We start from the raw sequence: 26,090 nt of genomic DNA on the forward strand, positions 1-26,090 counted from the left end.
TACTTTTAATATAAAGTCAGCAGCTGTGAGGATGAGGGCATTTGTTCTAAATGACCCATTAGAAGAAAAAGGACTGTTCCTCTATCTAATCAACATTACAACAAAGGCAATTGTAGCCTTCTTTTTTTGTTAAAACCTTGTTTTAATTACTTAATTAAAAGGGCTTTGCTGAAGTCCTTGAACCTGTGCCTGACCCATTGTTACAATATCTATAAGGGAAAAAGAGTGGTAACTCATAATCATATAAAATGGTCATATATTCACATATTTATATATCTTATCTAAATCACTCACATTAACACAGGTTACAAATAGTAAACAAATACCAGTTGTCGAGTTTTAGGATAAATGTAAGTAAAATTATGTTATTTGCTCTGAATGATTGTGGTTGGCAATCTGAACAGCATGGAGAGCAACTTTTAACTGTGTCAGGGAAATCCACATACCTAGCAGCTGTCATTATTAAAAGTTTTAAAGACCTTTTCAAGCAACATTTCAGTCCAACTCAGGACAGCATTAAGAAAGACCTTTCTGTTTAGTCTAATAATTAACACTCATGGTGGGAGGAGGGAAGAATTAATGAGTTAAAATGAATATTTTCCAAAGCTTTTGCATTTTTGTCAGTGTATAACAGTTTACACAGCTACATCCGCTTTAAGATATTTAAATAGTTATCCATTTATACAGTGTGAAATAAAAAAACACCCTCATATTAGTTACTACTCCATAGATCAAAGATACTGTGTGATTTTCAGAGTCAACTGGCTTGGACTAAAACCATTCACCACTTAACTGGAAGAGGCTAGTGGCAGCTGCAACTTTGTAGATTGTACTGTGTGTACTTTAGACTGTAAATGGTCCCTGATACATTAAAAACCTGGTCACTAAAAATTCAATAAATATCACCCACTTGTTATGTACTGGTGTGGGTGGAAGTTTACGTTTTGTTTGTTACTGTCTGCTATACAGGATAAAAAAGGTGGACTACAACTGAACTGTTCACTATAATAGTTAGCTTATGTCCTCTCAGATAGTTTTCAGGTTTTACATTACAATGCCTAGTTAAATCAGCTTAACGATTAATTTGCACATTTTAGTGTTCAAAGCACGTTTGATCTTTCAGTTTCTTTTCATCAGAACTCCCCAATATGACAGTCTACTGATCCTTATGTCGCTAGTAGTCCCATTAGTTCTGAGTCCGATTTCTCTGTATAGCATTCTCTGTGAGGTATTTGAATGTTCTTCCTATGTCTAAATAGGCTTTTTTCCACTTCCAAAAGACATGAAAGTTAGATTCACAAATAACTTCAAAATGGCCTTGTATGAGTTAGTTTGGCAGGGCACATGAGAACGCCCTGTAAAGGCCCTGCAACCACTACAGGTCTGAACTCATTAAGGAGAATTCAAAAATGGGGGGATCGGATAGGTTGCGGAATGAACTGGATTTATCAAAAGTAAAAAATAATTTGTACATATAATATTACTGCAGTGTGTTGCTATGCAAAAGCTCAATATAAGAAGTTTAAACTGAAATATTCATATATTTATAATATTTCTGTAAAACATTCAACTCATTAACTGCTGGCAAAACACACAATGCAAACCTCAAGGAATTTAGCACTTAGGAAAATTAGATTGCAGTCACTTCCAGAAATTTTATGAAATGCATGCCCCAAAACACTAATCTCTGATGCAATCAATGTCACCACATCCTATATAATGCAATTGAGTGAAGTGTATCAAAGGAATGAGAAACTACTCAAAATGACAGTAAAAGAACTAGCACTATTGCAGAGAAAAAAAAATATTCCCTGAACATTTAAGTTTGCATAGAGGCATGACAATTAAGTCTGAGTAAAGACACATACTGCATAGTACCTGGTTACTTTATACCTTACAGAGCAAAATCACTACACTCCCCAAATCTACATGACTTGAGAAAAATCTTTTTATTTCTGTTGGCTAAAAACAATTTGAGTATCTGCAGGAGTTCCTCAAAGAATGCCTACATATAACATTTATTTTACCTGCACTTACAGGGATATTAACACAGCAAGTGACGAAAACACAAGCATATCAAAAGAAGCAGATGCCATACAACTCATTTTTTTCTCTGCTTGTGCCTGTATCTGCAATGGTTATGGTTTTTGCTTATAATTATTTGTATGATTATGGTATAATCAACTCATGTATTTCTTCTTTTGTGTGTTTTAGATGACTGCTGCACACTTTTTATACGAACAAACAAATAACTGGTCAAAGTTTTCATGTACTTTAAGCAATGAAATCTACCTACCTTACATTACCTACCTTATCTACCTACACATTGATCTTCTGAACTTACTTATATCAGCTCTGGGTCACAGGGACTGAAGTCTAACCCAAGGCAGGTAACAACCCTAGTGGGATATGTCTCTCATGTACACTCACAAAAACAGGGATAATTTAGAGCTGCCAAATAACTTTACAGGAAAATGTTGGGATGGTTGAGGAATACACAGAAAGAACATGCAATCTACACATATAAAGTGACCACACAAAGATTAAAACCCAATTTCTTGAAGATATAAGGCAGAAGCACTAACTTCTACTCCACTGTGCAACCATCATGGCTTCAACAGGCTTATACTGCATAGGTACAAGATGCAGACCTACTGATGACTTCTTCTTCATCATACAGCGGATTATGTTTCTCTATATCTTCCTGTCCTCTGAATCTTGCTCTGCTACAAACCGCCACCTGCATGTCCTCTATCACCACATCCATAAACCTCTTTTCCTCTTTCATGGCAGCTCTATCCTTAACATCCTTTTCCCAATATACCCAGCATCTCTCCTTTGCACATGTCCGAACCTCTCTCACTTTGTCTCCAAACCGTCCAACCTTAGCTGACCCTGTAATGTACTCATTTCTAATAATGTCCATCCTCATCACACTCAATGCAAATCTTAACATCTTTAACTCTGCCACCTCCAGCTCTGTCTCCTGCTTTCTGGTCAGTGCCACCGTCTCCAACCCATATAACATAGCTGGTCTCACTACTGTTCTGTAGACCTTCCCTTTCACTCTTGCTGATACCCATCTGTCACAAATTACTCCTGACACTCTTCTCCACTCATTCCACCCTGACTGCACTCTCTTTTTCACCTCTCTTCCACAATCCTCGTTACTCTGTACTATTGATCCCAAGTGTTTAAACTCATCTACCTTCACCAACTCTACTCCATGCATCCTCACCATTCCACTGACCTCCCTCTCTTTTACACACATGTATTCTGTCTTGTTCCTACTGACCTTCATTCCTCTGCTCTCTAGAGCATATCTCCACCTCTCCAGTGTCTCCTCAACCTGCTACATACTCTCGCTACAGATCACAATGTCATCAGCAAACATCATAGTCCATGGGGACTCCTGTCTAAACTTGCCTGTCAACCTGTCCATCACCATTGCAAATAAGAAAGGGCTCAGAGCCGATCCCTGACGTAATCCCACCTACACCTTGAATGCATCCATCACTCTTACCACAGACCATGTACGACTCTTACATACTTCTCTGCCACTCCCGACTTCCTCATACAATACCACAACTCCTCTTGAGGCATCCTGCCATATGCTTACTCCAGGTTCACAAAGATGCCATGCAACTCTTTCTAGCCTTCTCTATACTTCTCCACCAATACCCTCAGAGCAAACATCACAACTGTGGTGCTCTTTCCTAGTATGAAACCATACTGCTGCTCACTAATCACCACCTCCATTCTTAACCTAGCTTTCACTACTCTTTTTCCATAAATTCATGCTGTGGCTCATCAGTTTCATCCCCCTACAGCTCTGCACATCCCCCTTATTCTTAAAAATTGGTACCAGTACACTTCTTCTCCACTCTTCAGGCATCCTCTCACTTTCCAAGATTCAATTAACCAATCTGGTTAAAAACTCCACTGCTATCTCTCATAAACACCTCCGTGCTTCCATATGTATGTCATCTGGACCAATGGACTTTCCATTCTTTATCCTCTTCATAGCTATCTTTACTTCCTCCTTGCTAATCTGTTGCACTTCCTGATTCACTATTGCCACATCATCCAACCTTCTCTCTCTCTCTCATTCTCTTCATTCATCAGCCTCTCAAAGATCATTTCCTTCTGCTTCACTCACTCTCCTCACTTGTGAGTACAATTCCATCTTTATCCTTTATCACTCTAACCTGCTGCTCATCTTTCCCAGCTCGGTCCCTCTGTCTAGCTAATTGGTTCAGGTCCTTTCTTCCTCCTTAGTGTCCATTCTCTCATACAACTCATCATACACCTTTCTTTAGCCCTCACCACCTCTCTCTTCACCTTCTGCCTCAACTCCTTGTACTCCTGTCTACTTTCTGCATCTCTCTGACTACCCCATATCTTTTTCACCAGCATCTACCTCTATATAATCTTCTGTACTTTCCACCATTCCACCACCAAGTTTCTTTTTCGTCCTTCCTCTGTCCAGATGTCACACAAAGCACCCTTCTTGCTGTCACCCTTACTACATCTGCTGCAGTTACCCAGCTATCTGGCCACCTAGTGCCTGTCTTACCTCCTTCCTGAACTCAACCTTGCAGTCTTCCTTTTTCGACTTCCAGTTTGATCCTTGGCTCTGCTCTCACTCTCCTCCTCTTCTTGATCTCCAACGTCATCTTATGCTGCCTAACTACACTTTCCACTGCCACAACTTGACTCTCCTGCATAGGATGTAATCTACCTGTGTGCATCTTCCTCCTCTCTTGTACATCACCCTGTGTTCTTTCCTCTTCCAGAAATTCTTTCTCATCTTTCACACAGCCAACTTGCAAGGCATATGCACAAACAACATTCATCATTACACCTCCTATTTCCAGCTTCATAATCATTTCTCTGTCTGACACTCTTTTCACCTCCAAAACACTCTTGAAATGCTGTCCCTTCAGAATAACCCTTACCCAATTTCTCCTACCATCCACACCATAATAGAACAATTTGAATCAACCTCCGATCCTCCTGGCCTTACTCCCCTTCCATTTAGTCTCATGCACACACAATATAGCAACCTTTCTTCTCTCCCTCATATCGGCTAACTCTTTCACTTTACCAATCATTCTGCCAACATTCAAAGTTCCTACCCTCAGTTCCACTCTCTTTACCTTCCTCCTGTCTCCAGAAACGCCCCAAGCCCCCAAAAACCCCTTAGTCTCCTACTATTGGTCAATGGTAGCCCAATTCCCGCCAGCACCCTTGTTGGCTAACAGTACTGGTGGCAGCCATTGTTAACTCGGGCCTCAACATATCCAGTATGGAAATCTGTATTGTTGTCAAGCATATTGATCTAGTAAAAATTTACTCCAGATGCCCATCCTGACATAACCCTACCCATTTCTGAAGGCTTGATGTCTAAAATAATGGGTTACAGTGAACAAACTGATGTAGATGGGACACCAAGCAAATGGAAATTAAATATTACCAATGCAAAATCATAATAACCTGGACAAGCATTTAAACAAATGACAAAATTAAATACCTGCAGAGGAAAAGATCACTTGTTTGTATCCACAGTTGCTACTGTCACATCTCCAAGAATTCAGAATATCAGGAATCCAATTGCCCAAATCAAATACAGGATCAACACCAAAGTGGAGTCTGGACATAAGATCTTCCCTTTTGCTGGAAAACAAACCATTTGTCAAACTGTCAGATTTTTTTTATACTGTATTTTTAAAAAGAAGGAATTTGCACCTTTTCAAAGACAACAAACTGCAACCATTTGAAGTTAATAAATGAACACTGATATATTTCCAGATGCATATAATCACATTCATGATAGCAGTGGACCAGAGTCTATTCCAGCAGCATCAGGCACAAGGCAGGAACCAACCCTGGACAGAATGTCCGTCTATTGTAGGGTCAGCATGTGCAAAAACACATATATTGGCTAATTTGGAATCAATTAACCTAACACACCTGTCTTTAGATATATAGTGAATTTGGAAAGCATTAAATCCCCTTCACTTTCTGCACACTTTATTGTGTTGTAGATTTCATTTTAAATGGATCAATTTGATAATTTTTGCCCATCAATCTACACTGAATAACCCACACTGACAACATGAATACAAGTTTTCAGAAACTGAAATATCTGATTCATAAAGGTATTTGAGACCCTAAAATCAGTACTTTGTAGAAGCCTCTTTGGCAGCAGTTACTTCCAGTCTTCCTGGATGTGTCTCTACAAACTTTACATAACTGAATTTGGGCAGTTTATTCCATTCTTCCTGGCAGATCCTCTCAAGCTCTGTTAGACTGAATGAGAAATGTGTGTATACTGCAATCCTCAGGTCTCAGATGTTCTGTCAGGTTTAGCTAGGCTACTCAACGACAGTCAGAGACTTGACCTGAAGCCACTGCAGGATTGTCTTGCCTGCATGTGTATGGTTATTCTTATGTTCAAAGGTAAACTATCGCCTCACTCTGAGATCACATGTGCCTTGGAGAATGTTTTCTTCAAGGAACCTTCTGTATTTGGCTATATTTTGACCAGTCTACCTGTCTGTGCCACTCATAAGCACCCCCCAAACACCACAACGCCATAGCATGATGCAGCCATCACCATGCTTCACCGCAGGAATGGTACTAAACAGGTGATGAGCAGTGTCTGGTCTTTGCCAGAGATAGTGCTTCAACTTCTGCCCAAAGAGTTCAATTACTGTATCATCAGACCAGAGATTCTTTTTCCTCCTGCTCTCAGTGTCCATTAAATACCTTATAGGAAACTCCAAGCAGCAGTTGCCAACAACAGTCATACTACCATAAATGTCTGATTGATGGAATACTCTTGAGATATAGCCAGCCTTCCGACAGGTTGTCACATCTCAGCACAGGACTTCTAAAGCTTTGGGACTGCATTCCCACCACAAGATGCCTCCAATGGGCATCTGGGACACAAGCTCCAGATTCACAGCAGACATGAACTAAGCAAGTTTGCACATACTGTAAATGCAAAGCAGACAGTTGCCTTCCCATACTAAGGTTTACTCTGTATGGTTGCCGGGGTCTGTGACTGTGTGTAAATGCATATGTGTGTATATGATGCATATGCTTAATTATTAAAGCTTTGTTGGAGTGATCATTGGGTTCATGGTCACTTACCTGATCAAGACCCTTCTCACACGATTGCTCAGTCTGGCAAGATGGTGAACTCTAGGAATAGTCCTGGTGGTTTTAAAATTCTTCCATTTCACAATCATTGAGGCCACAATGCTTCTGGGAACACTCAAAGATTTAGAAATGGTTTTATACCCTGGCCCTGACCCTGACCGTGACCGTGACCTATGCTTAACCACAATTTAATTGCAGCGGTCTACTGAGAGTCTCTTGGACGTCATGCCTTGGTTTTTGTCCTGATATGCAATGTGAATTGTGTGACCTTATTTATACAGGTGTGTGCCTTTCTAAACCATGTGCAATCAAGTCAGTTTGCCACTGGTGGACTCCAATCAAGTTCCAGACACATCTCAAAGAGAATTAAAGCAAACAGGATTCATTTGACTACAATTTGGAGTGAAAGAGCAAATTCTGAGTGCTTATATAAAGATTCATTTTAGTTCTTGATTTTTAATAAATTTGCAACCCTTTAGTACAGATTGATGGGCAAAAATGACAAATGTATCAATTTAAAATGAAATCTACAACACATTAAAGTTAAGTGAAGGGGTCTGAATTCTTTCAAATTCCACTGTTTAAAAGAAAAACAGAAGTACCCAGTGTAAAGGCTAATAGGACAGTCATAGTTTGTGCAAACTCCATACAGGTGATGGCCAGGCATGGCATTTTAACAATGGATCAATGAGGTAGCATGGCTAACCACTGTGTGGCCTAATAAAGAAATAATTAAGGCTTAATGAGAAAAATGTTCTAAGAAAGAAAACTATTTTTATATATTTGCAGCATTGCTGAGCACCAGGACCAAGAAAATAAGCAGAATAATCTGAAAAGAAAATGAAGGTAACTAAAGCATTAAGGTGGATGTGTGTCACACTTGTGAGTCTGACAGAACAATTTCAGAGCTCAGCAAAGCTATGTAATACCCTCTGCCTTCTTCTCCTCCTCAGCAGTGAGATGACGACTATTGAGGGCAATTAACCCAATGCTTCCACCCGGTGAGCTATAAAACTACCACAATCCCATTGGAGGGTGTCTCATTTGGACCTGGACGAAGTTAAAGGACAAAGCTCTGACATACACACCTGCTCTACAGGCTAAGCCATCTTGAAAAGCTGCAAAGGCTATTTTATGTTCTATTTAAAGCCCTTAAGCACAAGTTTTGTTCTTTACTGCTGAAATATTAGAAGAAGTGACCCGGCTGGCACCTCAGCACTTTTTTACGGGTTCCAGTACTTCTTCCACCTGTCCATAGGAGCTAATGGATATTGAAATAAAAAGGAAATTGTAGGATACTAGCTAGGATTCTGGCTAGCAAATGTATTAAATTTTAGTAAAACTACATACAAACATGATTCAAAAACAAGCCCACCTATTCATGCCTATAATATACACATTGTATACTGAAGTTTAAAAAATATAGAAATTAAAATGAATTAAAATATTTATGTGATAATTAATGTCAGAAGGATAAGTTAAGTGAAATTTCTCATTCCCAGTTTGTGTTTGGTAATACGAGCCAGTGTTGCTCACTGTACACCAACACAACCAGGTTTCAATTTCAGGGACTGCATTCCCACCACAAGATGCCTCCAGTGGGCATCTGGGACACAAGCTCCGGACTCACAGCAGACATGAACTAAGCAAGTTTGCACATACTGTAAATGCAAAGCAGGCAGTTGCCTTCCCATACTAAGTTTTCATCTGTATGGTTGCCGGGGTCTGTGACTGTGTGTGTCATTAGATGCATATGCTTAATTATTATGGATGGGTCTGTGTAGACACAAAACATTGTAGGCAAGCAGGTAGCTCATAGGATGCCTAAAATGTCAAGATTAGTATCAAAAGCATGAAATTGAGCCTGCACACATCAGTGCAAATCTGAAAATGCATTAAGTATAAATTGTTCTTTTTTCTAGTTAAAGGAGAGCTCCATTGACTCAAGTGACTAACCAGAGTTATGACAGCAAAGGCGTCTTTTCTGTTGCAGAATCGATGCACTTCAACTCCACGACATTCTCCCCTTACATAACCTCGCCTTTCATGGCTTGGCACTTCTCATGCTGTCAGAGATGTCCAATGAACGCAACTCGCAGCAGGAGCGCCTCCTCAGTGAATACAACCTGATTACACGGCTGCTAAATGAGCCAAAGACAATAGACAAGAATATGAAAGCAGACAGTACCAAAGCCAATAAAGGAAGTATACACACTGCACATTTAAAATTTCCCTCAAAAAAAAGCCTTAAACAGTATTACTCTAATGAGAATTAAAACTTAGAGTACGTAGCAACTAAATACATTTTTTACATTTAATTATGGGATTTTTGAAGCTCTGTGTAGAGTTCCTTGTGTATTAATCCAACAGTACCATTATGTCAATGCATTTATCCATCCATTCATTATTAAGTTAGCTTAATCCAATTCAGCATTGCTAGGCAGTTTTAAGGAGAAAACCTCAGACTGGGAGCCAGTCAACTGTAGTGAACACTGATGCAAACCTTATGAATTTCTCCAAAGCACAAATTATTCCAATACAAAAAGAAAATTGGAATGCCCATTTGAACATAAGCAAGACTCCACAAATTCAGTGGCTGAGCAAGAATTTGAACCCAGCACGTACCACAATCCAAAAGTCCCATCCCATATCCATACATAAAATTTTAATAAGCATTAAATGCAATAGACAATGGAAAAAAGTATCCATCTGAAAGATTATTCCGTGAAAGTGAGTGAATTAAAAAGATTGGTTGTAATGAAAATCATAAGTCACAGGTGTCTGGGGATTAGAGCTCTTGCTGAGGACTGTGAACAATAAACATTTTAGCAATCATTACTATTATGATCAGGGACACCACAGACAACATTTACAACAGTAACAACATCCACTGAATACTGAAGACAATTAAAAGGCACAAGGAACAATATTTTAAATGGTTTGGTTGAAAACTTGCATCTTTTGCATAATTTAATTCATTATGCTGCAACAGATGGGGCTGAAAAGACAAAGTCTTTCTGGTGAGTCATCAGTGGGAAACCTCATAGAGAATGAACAATTATTTATTTCAGGGCTTAGTCATTTTCTCTCTTGGAAGATCACTTAAGACAAGAACATCCTTTTCAAAAGCTGCCAAGTCCATTTACTTCAAACTGTTTTAACCATTGCTAAGATTTATGTGTTGACAAATGACACAGGGGCATCAGTGTCTAAAAGTAAGCAATGTATTTAATCTTTATAAGAGCCCCAGTAATAATACAATTATGGAAGTTTAGTTTTATGGTTAAACCAGCTGAAGACAATTGGCTGACTGAATTGCATCAAAGCAGCAAATTCTTTTAAATGACTTTCCTGCTACCTTCAAATAATAAACATAAAAAGCAAAGCTACATTTTGTCAGAACCAACATCAATAATTAAAACACTATTGGTGTGTTTCTTTACACATATTCTTTCAACTCAGATTAGTTCAGGTCACAAAATATATACATTCATCTATCCTTCACCCCTGAGCCTTTTGACTCTAATGCAGAGCAACAGAGAGCCAGAGCCTACCTCAACAGCACTAGACACAAAGCAGGAATCAACAGTGAATGTCAGTTCAAGAGGAGACAAAATCACACACATCTATATTCACTCTCATTAGACTGTTTTAGACAGCATGAAAAGCAGTATTAATAGTATTGACAGAAAATGCAAATTCCAAACAAGCAATGAGCAAACCAGGAATTAGACACAAATCCTTAAAGCCTAGACGCAATAGTGCTGACCCTTCCACTAAATGCAGTTCTAACAGATATTTAATTTACTCTAAGATGTTACCAAAAAAAAAATTGGTGTCTATAGGTAAACTGCTTTTTGTTACTAATGATACCTACTGAAAAAATCTATATACTGTATATTTAAAAGTCAATGTATGTGTGTGTATATGTATGTATGTTCCAGCATCAATTCCGAATGGCAGGAGCGATTTTCATGAAACTTGGCACATATGTTTCTCATTGGTCAACTAAAAATACTGTAGGGTGAAATCAACCCAAACCCACCCCCTTCTGGGTAGGGTGGGGGGTGATCTTACAGTCTTTTATGCAAGTTATTATCCCGTTGACACTCGGAACGACCACCACAGGGTGAACTGGAGTTGACTGCTAGCATCTTTTATGTTTGAGCACTGCTGGCGCCCCTGTTGCTTTTGAAATTAAATAGAGTTGGCCAGTTCCGAGCGTCAACTGGATGATAACACACATACAAGACCACAAGACAAGCACATTAGTGAGTCTTCATTGTTTGTTAATTTATTTTTAAAGTTGTGTTTTTTTTATCATTTTTTTTTTCAAACAATTAAATAAAAAACACTTTATTTTCCTCACGACCATGCTGGGTATTTCAGTTAATATTCTATATTGCTGTTTTCATATGACAAATGGTAGCATTGTGCTCAGTAAGTCACTACCGAAATTATGTGATACAAGAGTGACTAAGGGCCAGGATATACATAATGCTGATGTGATGTGCAGGCTCGTCGCGACAAGGCAGGCAAACCAAGCAAAGCCCCAAGACAACGACTGGTTAAGAATAAAATGCAGCGACAAACTGTGTGAGCGCCCCATTGATAGTGAATGCAGTAAAGTGCAATGACACTGTTATCGGGATCCCCCTCAAGGGGGCCCCCCTCGCTGACAGCAGCCAGCCAACCACGCGATCTCTGCTGCCGGCAAAATACAAAACTTCCTCGGCAGTCATGAAGCGGAATTATGCTTCAGGAAGCCAAAAAAGAAAGAAGAGAAAGGAAGAGGAGGATAAGAAAAAACAAGACAGTGGTGATAAATTACACACATAAAATAGCTCTACTTGTCTTGTACAAATGGTGCAATTTTGCAGCAGGTAGGCTAGCAGAAATATGTACAGTATGGCTATGCTGTGGTTCCTTTGCATGCGTGCGTGCGGGGGGCCTCCATGTCCATTTTGCTTGGGGCCCCCAAATTCCTTCAAACGGCCCTGGTGATGTGTATACATGAGGATGTTGCTGCTGCACAAGCAGTGTACTGTCTATACTTGCATGTGTACTTTATGTAAATCTGGAGGATTCCACTAGGTGGCAGTGTGAAACATCATCAATGTGAAAAAACAACATCTGCTTTTGCTGTGTTGTAAGTTGAGGGAAGAGAAATGTTGAAAATAAAAATTCTTTGCATTCTGATGCTGTTGCGAAGGTGCAAAAAGAGATGGCAACAGCGATGGCGAATGTGTAATGTGAGACATTTATATGTGTCGCCTCATTAGTATGGGGAATATGCAATGCTTGTATTGTATATGCAAGAAATGGAAGAAGAAAAGCATGTTTGTCAGCATTTAAGTTTGATGATTTGCCTCACCGCATTGATCCATTTATCAAACATTGAAGCACCCACATTGATGCCGTTGGAGCTGCATGGTGGCTTGCCTCACACTGTGTTATCTTACAATAGCCAAATCTCCACGTCTTTTCTCTGACATTTTCCACTTTGCATGGATGTATCTCTTTCTCAAATTTGCTTCCATTTCATCTTGCACATTTCAAAATCCACCTTCAAAGAGTTGGCAATTTGATGCCAGCTGTTCTGGCAGTCATGTGTGTAACTATGGAGCTTTTGGCAGTAAACAACGATGCTGCTGTCACATAGCAAAACTTGAACACACACACCACCCAAATTTTTGCTGGTACTGCAACTCTCGCAAATGTCACATTTATTTCTGATCATGTGCTCAGAGGTCACGTTATAAGAGCGCTGGAAACATGTGGCAGCCGTGATGCAAGCGTGTGAGTGTTCTGAGCGTCATGTATAAACCTGGATTTAGGGAAATTGTATTACAGGGCACCAAATCTACAAGCAGAAGATTAGACAATTAACCTGGTAAAGAACAGCATGGATGATCCACACATAGACTATTTCCACCATCAAGAACATAGAAATGGCATAATAGGTCCAGTCCTTAAAGCAGTGTTTCCGAACCGCTGTGGCATGACCTGAGTCACTGCTGATGGGCTGTCAGCTCAGGAAAAAAATGGTCATGTCACCAGCTGAGTACCTCACGCATTTCACCAAAAGTTATACTATACTATCGTCTTCGTTCTTATTACAGCTTGCACCAAGGGGGACCCAGGTGGGGGGACCATTTAATATTATATTCCATTTTTCATCATTCTTGTTACAAACTTGCTGTTTTATTATAGTCCATTTAGCATCACACTCATTGGATGGAGGTTGAAGTTGTTCAATATTTTTCAAGTTTACCATCATGTCTAAAACTCCATGTGAACAAACCCTAAGACCCTTTGACTGTGCACCACATCAGTCTACTTTAAAAATGAAAGGGAAAAATGTTGCTAAGGTTTATAATTAACAGAAAACAAATAATACTGGATCACAAGCCTTTAAGGATAAGTTAGGGATTGTTTACATCTTCATTTCTTAACAATCTGGTTATATAATAATCTGCAACATGAAACTGAATTATAAAATAAGGCATATTTTATAACTTAAAACAATGACTAACCCACTGTTGTGTTTTATCCATCCATCCATTTTCCAACCCATTAAATCCGAACACAGGGTCATGGGGGTCTGCTGGAGCCAATCCCAGCCAACACAGGGGGCAAGGCAGGAACCAATCCTAGGCAGGGCACCAACCCACCACAGCTGTTGTGTTTTATCATGGAGCTTATTGGTACCAGGATCCCACTGTGAAATAAACACCTTAAAACTTACCAAGTATGTCCATTTTACAGGCCAAAAAATGTATAGTTTTTCTTTTTGGGGTTGCCCTGAGACATGATAGAAACATGTCAATGTCTTCTCCATTATTGGACTTTAACAAAACTAACCTGCGCTGCACTGAAGTTAGGAAAACCAATGAAGTATGTAGGCAGCCATTGAACTGTAAGTTGCAGAAATGGAAGTCAGAAAAAGCCTCTGATGGTAACAAAGTTCAAAATCAGCAAGCAAACCGTGGATTGAGGCCAATAAGTCAGATTCTCAGCTAAATAATAAGGTATACCAAACATTAAATAGTTTAGTCCTTCTATTAATTTATTCATTTTTTGGCTGTAATATAATTTGAAAGGAAAACAATTTATGGTCTCAGTAAATGAATATTGGCTTGAACAAAAATAACATGACACAATAAACTTCCAGCATCTGAGATAATCCTCGATAATGTATAAATAAACTATTATCCATCAAATCACAAATCTGCTTTTTACTAATTTAGGTGACTGGGAACTGGAGAGTATTCCAGCAGCAACACTTGTAAAATGGACAAGGACACTGAACAGATCATCGATCCACCACTGACCACGTTTTCAACTGCATGCTTTCTGAGAAAATCATCCATCCACCCATTTTATAAATTATTCTTTTTCATTGTATAGAAGTAGGAAGATTAAGCCAATCCCAGTAACATCAGTGACAGGGTAGGAACAAAATCCTAATGATACACCAATCATACCAAACCACTTTATCAATGACCCAAAAACAGACATGTTTAAAAAGCGCAATGTGACCAAAGTACCCTGAAAAACACCATAGACACGGGGAGAACTGTCTCACAGCAAAGAAGCTTTGGACTTTGATAAGTTCACATGTTGTTTTGCATTGGTTTTCCTCACATACCTGTACACCAGGTTCCTCACACATACTAAAGTCATGCATGTTACCGTAATTTGAAGTTCTGAATCAACTATTTTTGAGTGTGTGCCAGTGTGCTCTGCAATGGCACCACATTTGGATCTACTTCTTATATAGTTATGTTGTCCAGAGAATTTGGATTGGATTAAACTGGTGTGTGAAGTGAATGAAGGAAGCATATCCTCTAAATTGTGTGTTAAGACTGTAATTTACTCTACAGAAACACACTCTTTAAAAAAAAGGCACCAGAGGGGAGCCACAAGAACCGTACACATGAATGTTGCAGAAGATAACCTTATTCATTTTGATTCCTATCAGGATCCATAAAGTACCATGAATATAATAGATTTTTGAAAACTATTGGGTTGCTGGTTTTAAAAGGACTCGCTACACGTGATAAGTTCAGGTTTTCTTGATCTGTTCATATCCTGCTAGGTAATACATTAAACATTTCTGTTTTCTCCAAACATAAGGAGCCCAAAGCACCAACTTCATGTGCAAAGAGGTCTTCCAGAAGAACAAAAGAGTCTATGAAGAACCACACAACCCAGTAAAGTGCCATTAGAGAAACATTATTTTTGAAATTGTGTGGGTATCCATAACATTTATGCCACTCTGCAAAATGCCCTGCACACAAGAAGCTAAACTGACCCCAATCAATAAGAACATAAGAGAATTATTAACAGGCACTGGATATTCAGCACACATCCAGTTCCTAAATTCTTAGTCACCAAATGTTTACAAAATAATGTCAGACTGAAATTTGGAGATCTCTAAAATGCTCCTACCAACGCTCAACATTTGGTAACGTATTGTTAGGCACATATCGCTCTCATTCTGAAGGAATAATTCCTAATATTTATATGAAATGGATCCTAAAGCAGATTCCATCTGTGCCCCCATGGTCTGACACAAAGTTTATCACTTACTTTTCAGGATTTTTTAAAATTCTTTCACAGAACTTCATTGTCTAACTTAGCTTAAAATAAAATAAATTAACTTATTTAGTCATTTTCTGGGCCTGGAAGATGTTTAGAAGCTCTTCTCTGGACTACACTGTTACAAGTATTGGTGGATTCTAGATATACTGTAAAAACTACACAAAAATCCACTGAAGCAATCACATCCAGCCCCATTCCTGACTGGTAATGAGTCCCAGTATGCAAAACCTGCATTACATTTAATGTTTCTTCACAGCGGACAGGCTCAGTGTGCTGTACTCATTTTAAATTTAAATAATGAACACTTTTTTATCTTTTTTTTTTTAAATCAGGATTGTGGCATTTCATTATATCTTTCCGTTTTTTCCTGGTTCGCAATCCTCTCCACTGTGTATATTTCATTTTATTGAAATGCTATGTAATGTTGTGATGCTGTGAGACGACTGCGTTTCGTTATATGCGTAATATGCCATGAAGCTTCAAGTTTTATTCTGTTGGTACACCAAAAGCCAGCCGTTTAATTTTCACCCTGCCGGTACAGGGTGAGCTGAGAAGGATAAATGATAGTCATTTACCTGTGCTGGGTCACATTTAGAATCTGCTGCTTCATCCAGAGGGCATCGCGTGATGCGCTGTCGTCAAACGACAGGAACAAGAGGTGCGTGTTATTTGGCATGAACGTGACAAGATCCGTAAGTGAGGACTGAGAAGTCCACAAGCACTCTAAAAATGCCGACTTGTTAGTGAAGGCATGGACAAGCAAGGAAAAATTGCGTTTATCCGCAGGTGGATACACAAACTGCTCGTCTAGAGTACGAACTTTAAAAGGGGGTGCCGGGGTGTTAGGCTCGTAGCCTGCCTGCTTTCCTTCGCTGACATTCCGACTCCCACTTCTTTCTAAGTCAGCGCGGGTCCGTTTAGGGATGTGCAAATTTCGAATGAACGCATAAATGTCCGAGTGACTGAATTCGTCCTTGGGGTCGGCACACAGCTGAGAAGGACCCCAGACACTGAATGCGGCTGCTAGCACACTGGCTGTTACAGAAAGCCAAATCATCCTTGCGACCGCTAGCCACCGTTGTGTCCAGCCTACGGTTAATGACACCGCTTCATCGCGCAGGGTCCTTAAATGAGCTGCAGCTTAGTGTCTATTGTAACAGATCTATCCGGCCCTAAACAGAGTGAGCTAAAATCGACAATCTGGCCTCAATCAAGACATGCGAAACTAAACTTGGACGTATGTAGTACAAGCGGTACATCTTTCACTTTCGGTTTTAGAAGTGACTACATTAAAAATGACAAAAAGTGGCGCGATCGACCTGCTACGGCGGCTCTAGTGATCCAAATGACAGAAGGCACGAACATGCGCCCCGAGTTTCCGCCTATAATTATAACAGCCATCGATGCCAACCTTGCCCTTAGAAAATCGGGTAAAATGAAAATTTGATGAACTTACCAAAAGCAAAAAACACTGATTGCTGTTAAAAATTGCACATGGCAGTAGTAGAATAGTATTTTTTAATAGATTACGGTGAAATTTAAAGAATCAGTATATTTAAATCAAATTAAGCCAAATACTGAGCCGTTCGGTGTGGGTGCGTTGAGCTTGCGCCGCGTCGGATTGGCACACCGTCTAGATTTTATTTCCCTATTTGAGTCCGAAAATTAACCGAGAGGATCGTTTCCGAGTTACATTACAAATCTTATATCACTCCATCCGTTGATTTTCCCGTGAATACAAAGTTTCATAAGTAAATCAGCAACCCGTGTAAACGGCAGGACAGTGCATGGCAAGCGGACTCGTACTATTTTAATGTTATCAGTTAAATTAACAAACTGCCAATGTCAAAATATTTTTTTAAAAAATCCTTAAGGCTTTATAAAAAAGCCAACGCATTAATATTAGTCTTGCTCTCGGATTAAACCCAAATCCGAATGTATTTTGAGATTTTTTCACGCGAGAAAAATATCAGTTACACTCTCTAACCCTGGTGCTGGAGAGTGGTCATTAGCATATGCAAAAAAGAATTTCACTGAACTTTGCAAACGTGATGACCCTGCACACCTGCAACACAATACCTGAGGTAGTTAACGACAATACACTGTACGTGACTGAACTGATAACAACAAAAAAGCCATTTGCTGTTCAGTTTATGTATGGTTTTTGGAAAATTAAAATTCAAATAATATTTGAATTACAACATCTTTTCAAACTGTGAATGGCATTTTCTAATTGTTATAGATTAAATCACCATTACATTTTAAAATGACTGTTTCTGGAGAGAAGTGTTAAAACAACAAGATAAATAGATTACTTATATCTGGCTTATTTTTATAAGTGATTTCTGTGTTAAGGAATGTTTTGTTGCAGCAGGATTTATGTTCACATGGGAATTGATTAAACAGCTGCCTGTTGCGCCTCAACACCTTGTGCTTATCGATGACAGGATCGGGACCACCCAAGTGCCCCCTCAAATGTCAGATGCAGAGAATTCACCTGTGTGCTGCTTGTTGTGCAGGGGCGTGTTTTCTCTTTTAATTAAAAAAGACATCTGAGTTAGTGGTCAACAACATTTATTTCTGTAGCACAATTTAATACAAACAGTGTAGCTCAAAGTGCTTTACAATATGTCAAAGAAGTAGTTAAATAAAGAAAAATAAATTAAAATTAGATTAGAAAAATAGTGCATAGATAGTATACAAAAAACAAATAGTGCACTCTTATATAAATAGATATATATATTTATATATATATATATATATATATTTTTAAGTCTGTAAATGACAGTTCAACAATAAAGTCAGTTGGTCAGGATAGACAGAAAAAATAGGAAAAAAATTCCAGTTAAGCTGGAGAAACAATCAAAATCTGTAGGGGTTCGAGGCCAAAAGACCACTCAGCCCTCACTGGGCATTCTGCCTAACATAAATGTTCTTAAGTAGTTCTTTATAGTTTTTTTATGGCTTTGTATTTGAGGATTTGGCACTGTCGGTCTCGTAGCAGGTTGAGGTATCCACTTTCATTCAAACATCACACGTGACTGGGCAGGACTTTCATCAGGTGGTGGTGGCACAGAATGCCACCGCAAAAGAACTGGAAAAGAAAATAGAGAAAAGTAAACATTAATAAAGATTGCACATTTATTGAAGAATATAATTCTATGTACATCTAGTTTATTAAGGGTATAACTAAATTGCAAAGAAGGCCAAATTTAAAAAGTTGGTTTTTAGGAGTTAATGAAAAATTAATAGCCCTTTACTACAGTTGATTAGGTAAGGTACATATCAGCAAATCACTGGGCACCAAAACTCAATGACATCAGATTCAGTGGTTCAAACCCCCAGTTGACTTTATATTCAGCTACAGAATTGACAGCCATGGTGAGAGTATAAAGCTAATCTCGCTGAGCCAGAAATACAATCATGTCTATCACCGCAAGACAACTACAAAGCTTGTGATTTTGAAGAAGACAGGAAGCATTTACAGGTTTAGGGTTTAAGAGTATCAGTCATAAGCAACAGTATTAGCAGCTAGCTATCCAAAAGAGTTGCTTTTTGGTTATAGTTGTTGTGTCTCCAACAAAAATGTCAAAAACTCAGCTTCCAGTGATAAAGAATTGGGTTCTAAGAACTAAATTCCAGTTTCTCTTTGTGAATATGGTAGAACAGATGAATATCAATATGAATAAGTAGAAGTGATTTTGGAATAATGGTGGATAACACTACTACTAATGATCAGAGCTGAGCATCACATCACGTTATTGTGGCAATCGGATAAAAGTCAGCATCACGCATTTTCAAATCATCACAGTATTCAGATTTCTTCCAAGAACTTGGTGTGCAATTAATTATATTAGTTTGATCTCTTGGTTTTGACTCATTTTGGTTTCCTGACTCCAGTTATTTTCTCTTGTATTTTTTCATAAATAGCACTCAATTTCCTTACTCCAGACCCTCTTGCTACATCCTTCTTCACTCAGATTTCTACTTCACATTTTGGAATCAGATTAAAATAATACATTTCTTCTGTCTTCGACCTTACTTTGGTTTTTTGACTTAATCTCCTAAACCTTTATTCCAATCCATCAATAACTGCCTCTTCCTATGCAGTCATTACAATTGACAGATTTGCTTTCAATGAACTTTCAATACTGCTGACCATATAAGAATTAATGCCAATTCTTAGAGCCAAACTGGTTGCTTAGTAAAGTGAACATTTTCAAAAATGCACATACATTTAATTTTATGACAAAATAGGCTGAATATTCTCCTATGGTTGACAGTTTGCCTAATGTGCTCTTTACAGGATTTACCAGAATGGTAAAGGTGGAAGAATTACAAGAATTGGATTTTTTTTTAAATGAATATTACTTACAAACTTAGTATTCATATATCGAGTAGCAGAGCCAGCAGGGGGACAAGGAGACATTTTTCCTGGCCCCACTCTACAGGGGGCCCACAAATATGACAAAAACAAGTCTATCTAACAAAACTTTCTTGCGTCCATATGCAGGTAAAATTCCGTTACAACGAATATCTTTGCAACAAAATTTTCATTACAACAAAGTATTTTTATGGTCCCAACAGCTTCCCCATATGACACGAGTCTATAGAAATCTTGTTACTGTGAAGTACATTCAGCAAATACTTTCATTACAATGAAGTGCACAAAAGACCTTGAAATGCCTGAATGAATCATCAGATGAGCAGTTAGTTCTGTGGCCGCAGCTCAGTTGTGCACAATGATCGCCAAACAGAAACACTGTAATTTGTTTTTTTTGCCTTTCTTGTTTCCTGTGGTTTTCAGTGATACCTTTTGCTTATTGTTAATCAACACTTGAAAAAATATCCATTGGAATTTAACTCATTGTCACCCTCCTATAGAAATGCAGACACAAAACAACGATAATAGTTCATATTAGAAAAAAAAACTTTAATTTTTTGCAGCTCTTGATTGCAGCAAAAAGAAAAAAGATGTTGCCAGTGAATTCAGAATTTTGCCATCAACACTGTCAACTTTCTTGGGTTGCAAACTTATGTGAACTGCTGCATCTGAAGACGTCGAAAAAGCAGTTTTTATGTGGTTCAGTGATGCTCATTCCTATTAATGTGGCACTCATTCAAGAAAAGGTGAAGTATGTAAACTGTCTTGGGACCTCCCCCAACTAGACAGCACGCCCGAAGAGCATTCCAAAGTGCAATCTCCGCGTTTGTATGGGGCAACAGCAGGCTCACAGCTATGCTGCGTCTCTCCGCCAAAGTAAACAGAAAAGATCTCAATGGGAGATGTAAGGCTAGGAGCAAGTAAATTGTAAATGCAGATAACAGGATTACTTGGTCACTGACCTGGCCATGACCCTGCCTGATTGCTGTGTCAGGGACTTATAGCGCGACCCCGATCTTTTATGATTTGTTTCTGTGGCGCTTCACTGCAGCGCTATGAGCCTGTTTTTGCCTTGCCCCAGCAATTGACAAAGAATCTTCCACAGACACTGCAATTGCGCTTCGGGACACACTTCAGCGTGTCATTTCCGTTAGGTCGGGAGTGGGGGGGGGAGGTGGATTCTCAAAAGAGTTCAGAAACCTCACAATGTGAAGAAGAAAAGGATGATTCGGCTCCTGATTGATAACTGTGCTGCCCACAACATGCTTCCACATTTCGATAATGTTCGCATTGAATTCCTCCCACCCAATTGCAGAGCAGTGCTTCAGCCATTGGATTTGGGTATCATTCACACCCTGAAAGTGTATTATCACAAGGAAATGCTGAGAAAATTCTCATCAGCATAACTTGTAGGCAGGAGGAGATTAAAATTAATGCGAAAGAAGCTATTGAAATGATTGCAAATGCCTGGATACAAGTTAAAGAAAGCACTATAGTAACAAATACAGAATCTCGTTACAACAAAATTTTCATTACAACAAAATATTTTTTAGGTCCCTGGGAGTTCGTTGCAACGGAATTTTACCTCTATAAAGCTTCAAGCTGATTTCATAAAAGGTGTTACAAATCAGATGCTAAATCCTTGGAATGTGTATGCATTATGTGCCAGGTGTGCATTAAGATGGACAATAGATGTGGTGTTTGAGCACCGTTCCTCCCCTCTTTTGCAATTGCAAAGCATTGTGACATCACCGCATGTTCATTATATAAGAGGGGGCCATGTTATGGTCAAGCCAGGGTCCCTCCCTTAGCTAATGTTTAAATTGCCCTGCTTTGCATTTGTTCACTTTTCATTCTTGTTCATTGTTTTCAATCATTTTTTATATTCTTTTGTTCAGTGATTATGTCTCTAATGATATATTTTCTGGTAATTATATTTTATTTAGTCATGATAAGTATATTTTAGTTCTGCCTTGTTGTTAGTATTTCGTGGGTGGATCCATAAGAGGCATAACCACTCTTACCTCTCTTTTAGTGTACTGGTCCATGGTAAGCCAAAAAGCATCAGATATCACTAGAAGCATCACGGATGACCCCAATGGGCATTGTGTTTTTAAATTTTTAATTATTTCATTAGTGCACATGTCATGCTTCTGTCCTTCTTATCTTTTCCTAAATAGCTGCAGTGTAAATGATTGTGTTATTATAACTCTAAAGTTATATTCAGAAAACATGATTGATGATATTTTTTGTTTGTTTTTTTTATCTCCACTAGCAATGCCATTAACGTTAGTATCTAGGGTGTGAACTGCCTTCCAACACATGCTGATCACAATTGCATGTCCTTTTAATGCTGAAAAATCCTTTCCTCTTTTAATGTGAATCACTGTCTCTTGTTAGCAGGCATTTAATAAATAATCATAGAAAAAATGCTACACTTACAATCACATTGTTTCACTATGTGTGATGAAAAAAATATCTGAAATACTGTGGAAGCTGCAGTTACTTGAATTAGGTTAAATGTAAATATAAACTCACCTCAAATGGCATCAGAATGGCACAATGTGTCCACATAACTTACAAATTGCACAGCCTGCATCAATTTCACATAGGGAAAGGAAAACACACAAGATGGCACATCGTGAATGGAGCAAGTGGAGAGTGATGAGCACAGCCCCAAAAGCTGGCTTTCTCTCACTGTTTTCACAGACACAGCCAACTTGACAATACAAACATAAACAGTGGGCTTACGTTGATTAGGCTACATAAAAATGCTGACGCAGAATTAATGTTATACAATGCTGAAGCTAGAAGGACCGAGGGAGTGTGGCACTTGCCCATGACTGAGGCACCTTTTAGGAAAAAAAAACATGATTTGAGAACAAGTATAATGAATGAATGAAAATGTGACTGAGCTATCTTTCTGTGCTGTGCTCTTCACTCGTAGCAGGCTCCATCCACAATATGTCATCTTCTGTGTTCTCATTTTCTCACACAAACTTATGATGGCTGTGTGCTTTGTATACTAACAGCTTTGCTGCTATATCGGACACTCGAAACATTGCGTAGATCTGCATTTGTGCTTTAAATTAGTGCAGAACATAATCATTGATGAGCAGTTATTCTCAAAGAAATTTTGATGTATTTTCTCAGTGCAAATAAAGCAAACCTGACAAGTCTGGAATCAAATATTGGATAGCAGGTGATGTAAACATCAATTGTATACTAAATGCTATTGTCTTGTGGTGATGAAACTCATTCAGCTTTTCACAGACAATGGGAGAAATGTTATTACTGACAATATTTTCACATCACTTTCACTGGTAAATGAGCTACTTGCCAAAAGGGTAAGCCTGCTGCATACTGAACTGTAAGTAAAATGAGCCAGGAGCTACCATCCCACTCTGGAAGTCAATATAACAGATGGTCAAAGAGACGGATACCGATATATTGCATTGGCAGTGCCAGTTGAAGAGATGCAACAAAACAAAACAGAATAAAGTGTTGCTCTTTTTGGCGTGAGAGCTACTTCTGTACTGTGCAGATGAGAATTGTAGATTGCTGATGTGGACAGTTTTATCATCAGTCTATCATACCAATAACTGTTTAAATAACTTTTCCAGGAATTCTGTAAGTATTGCTGCAATTTTTATTAATTATTTATATACAAAAATATTAGTTTATATGTCATATATTAGTTTTTTGTTTCAAACTGATGAAAAGTGTTTTTTTTAATTTTTACAACAAAATAGCTATTTTATGCCAAGCAGCATCACAACTTTGGAAAGCTGCTTGTGTCACAGCATTCTTTTAGGTGTCTGTTGCTCCCAGCAGAACAAACCTAGTGCCAGGTAGGAAGATGAACACACAATGAAACAAAAGAAAATATCTAAAAGTGTTGTTGTAAACATGCTAAGTATCCATGCAGACTGCTGATGTGGACTATGTTTAAATCAGTCCACAATGTCTCTTGCAGTTTATAAATGTTTGTATGCCCACAGAAACATATGAATATAGTTGTATTTTTTAACTACTTCAGAAAAAAATACTTTCTGCTTCATTTGTTACTTAATGAACCCAGCCATTTAGGATATGTTGCTGTTTTGCTTTTCATTAATAAATACTGAAGCAGTTTACTGCCCAGAAGCAGTGCACACTGAAACGTTGCAGACTATATCAAGTGGAAGCCATGTCTGGGATGTGTACTGCAGAGCAGAAGTTATCTTGTTGTGCAGCATCTGTTATTTTGCCTTTGATGGAATAATTTCTGAAATTCCAGGAGAAAGTCTTTCTCATTCAGGTCCTCTCTGAAATACCAGATGCCCAGGATTTTGCTGATCCATTCAAATGGTGCAGGAGATAAGAGTAGTGTATGAAATATGGTACTGCCCAAAGAGCATAGCCTCTAACATTCAAAATTTGAAACAGAGGAGAAGTCTTAACAAATCTATATGAGCACCTTCATCAATTGCTGGTATGAGTGGCATAGTGTCTTTTCCCATTTACACTTGGACTCTCGTCTTGCTGATGCTAGCATTCTGAGATCTACCAAATATGTTCAATGAGGAGTTCTGTGAAGTAGATAGAAAGAGTTGAGAAGGGCCTTCCTTGCTTGACTCCAAAAAGGACACTGAAGGTGTTATGTATTGGGTTGATGTTATGTGTATTTTTATGTTTTATTATTGCTTTTTTAAATTTTGAACTATTAGTTTTCAGTTTTTTTTAATTCTGTCTCTATAAATGTTCTGCTATCCTATGTTCTTTTTGCATGGAACCCAAAAAGGCATGACCACTCTGATGTCCACAACTCCAGAGCCCTCCCTCAGACTATTTACACTGAGTGAGACAGCTCAGGAGTAGGGATCATTAATTGTCATTTATAGCAGTTTTTTTAAGAATTACCTTTGCTGTTTGAATTTCCTGGTTTTTGATTATTTTCTTGCCTTATTTTCTCAAGTTCTGCCTTCCTTATTCTGTATTGGGACTTGTTTGATGATGGTTGTGTTTTAGGCAACTCATTTTGTATGTTTTCTTTGAAACAACAAATACACGTCCATGTCAATTAACCATGCTTTTATGTGCCAACATCCACTCCAGGCAGCTGTCTGAAATGTGTCATGCAAGAGCCAAGGCACAGTCAAAAGAAACAAGAACGGGTTTTCCCTTACTTTGCTGGTGGTGGCTGATTTAAAAAAGGTCTGGACCCAAATTTCTACAGTATATGTTTAAGGAGGAACCATAATCAATACAAGCAAAAATTAATCAGGTGCGCAAAATGTAAAATTAATACAAAATCATTAACCCAGATTCAGCTCTAGTAATTTGAAATATATTCCAAAAATTGGCCTGTTCTACCAGTTACTGTTTAAAAGAACTGGAGGAATGAGTTCAGTAACTTGGGGGACTTTGACCAATCATAAAACTAATCACAGAACTGTTTTTTTATCTGGCCCCAAGGGGAAATCTGGCTTTTTATAGAAGCTTTCGATAGATAGTGTGGAGGACTGCCGGCTTCTCATGCTGGTCCTAACCCCCAGGCCGCCAGGAGGAGCTCTCCCGACAGCAGGATCGTGCCCCGAGGTCCAGCAGGGCCTTATGGACTTTGTAGTATTTATACACAGCCCTGCTGGATACCTTGGGGGCCACCAGGAGTCGCTGTCGGGGGGCTTATGGGCTCTTTTATGCCTTATGACCCGGGAGTACGTCACGGTCACGTGACGGGAAGGAACAACATGCTCCCGGGTTGAAGTAAAGGACTGATTGCCCTGACCCGGAAGGAATAAGGAACTGTGGACTGATGGGAAAGGAACACCTCCGGGTCAGGGGCTATAAAAGGACTATGGCTCAGTCCAGACACTGAGCTGAGAATGGAGGTAGAGGGGCGAAGTGTCTGGGCGAGGAGGAGAGAGAATAGTGTTGTTGTTGTTTGATA

The 26,090-nt window shown here is 38.8% G+C and overlaps 1 protein-coding gene across 2 annotated transcripts in view; it reads right to left on the reverse strand.

Annotated features, from left to right (window-relative positions):
* Nucleotides 1–17,086, reverse strand: part of si:dkey-256h2.1 (uncharacterized protein LOC337520 homolog) — a 354,044-nt gene extending 336,958 nt beyond the window's left edge. The window contains exons 1-2 of one of the 2 annotated variants that reach the window (XM_039736958.1): nucleotides 16,350–17,086; nucleotides 5,534–5,676 (exon numbers count right to left, since the gene is read on the reverse strand). In XM_039736958.1, the coding sequence (XP_039592892.1) occupies nucleotides 5,534–5,676; nucleotides 16,350–16,831 (625 nt within the window). In that variant the 5' untranslated portion in view covers nucleotides 16,832–17,086. Of the gene's footprint in view, nucleotides 1–5,533; nucleotides 5,677–7,158; nucleotides 7,588–16,349 lie in introns of those variants that run through there. The other variant, XM_039736959.1, reaches the window with a different exon arrangement.
* Between the last annotated feature and the right edge of the window lie 9,004 nt (nucleotides 17,087–26,090).

The sequence above is a fragment of the Polypterus senegalus genome, chromosome 15 (assembly GCF_016835505.1).
Source record: "Polypterus senegalus isolate Bchr_013 chromosome 15, ASM1683550v1, whole genome shotgun sequence".
NCBI lineage: Eukaryota > Metazoa > Chordata > Cladistia > Polypteriformes > Polypteridae > Polypterus > Polypterus senegalus.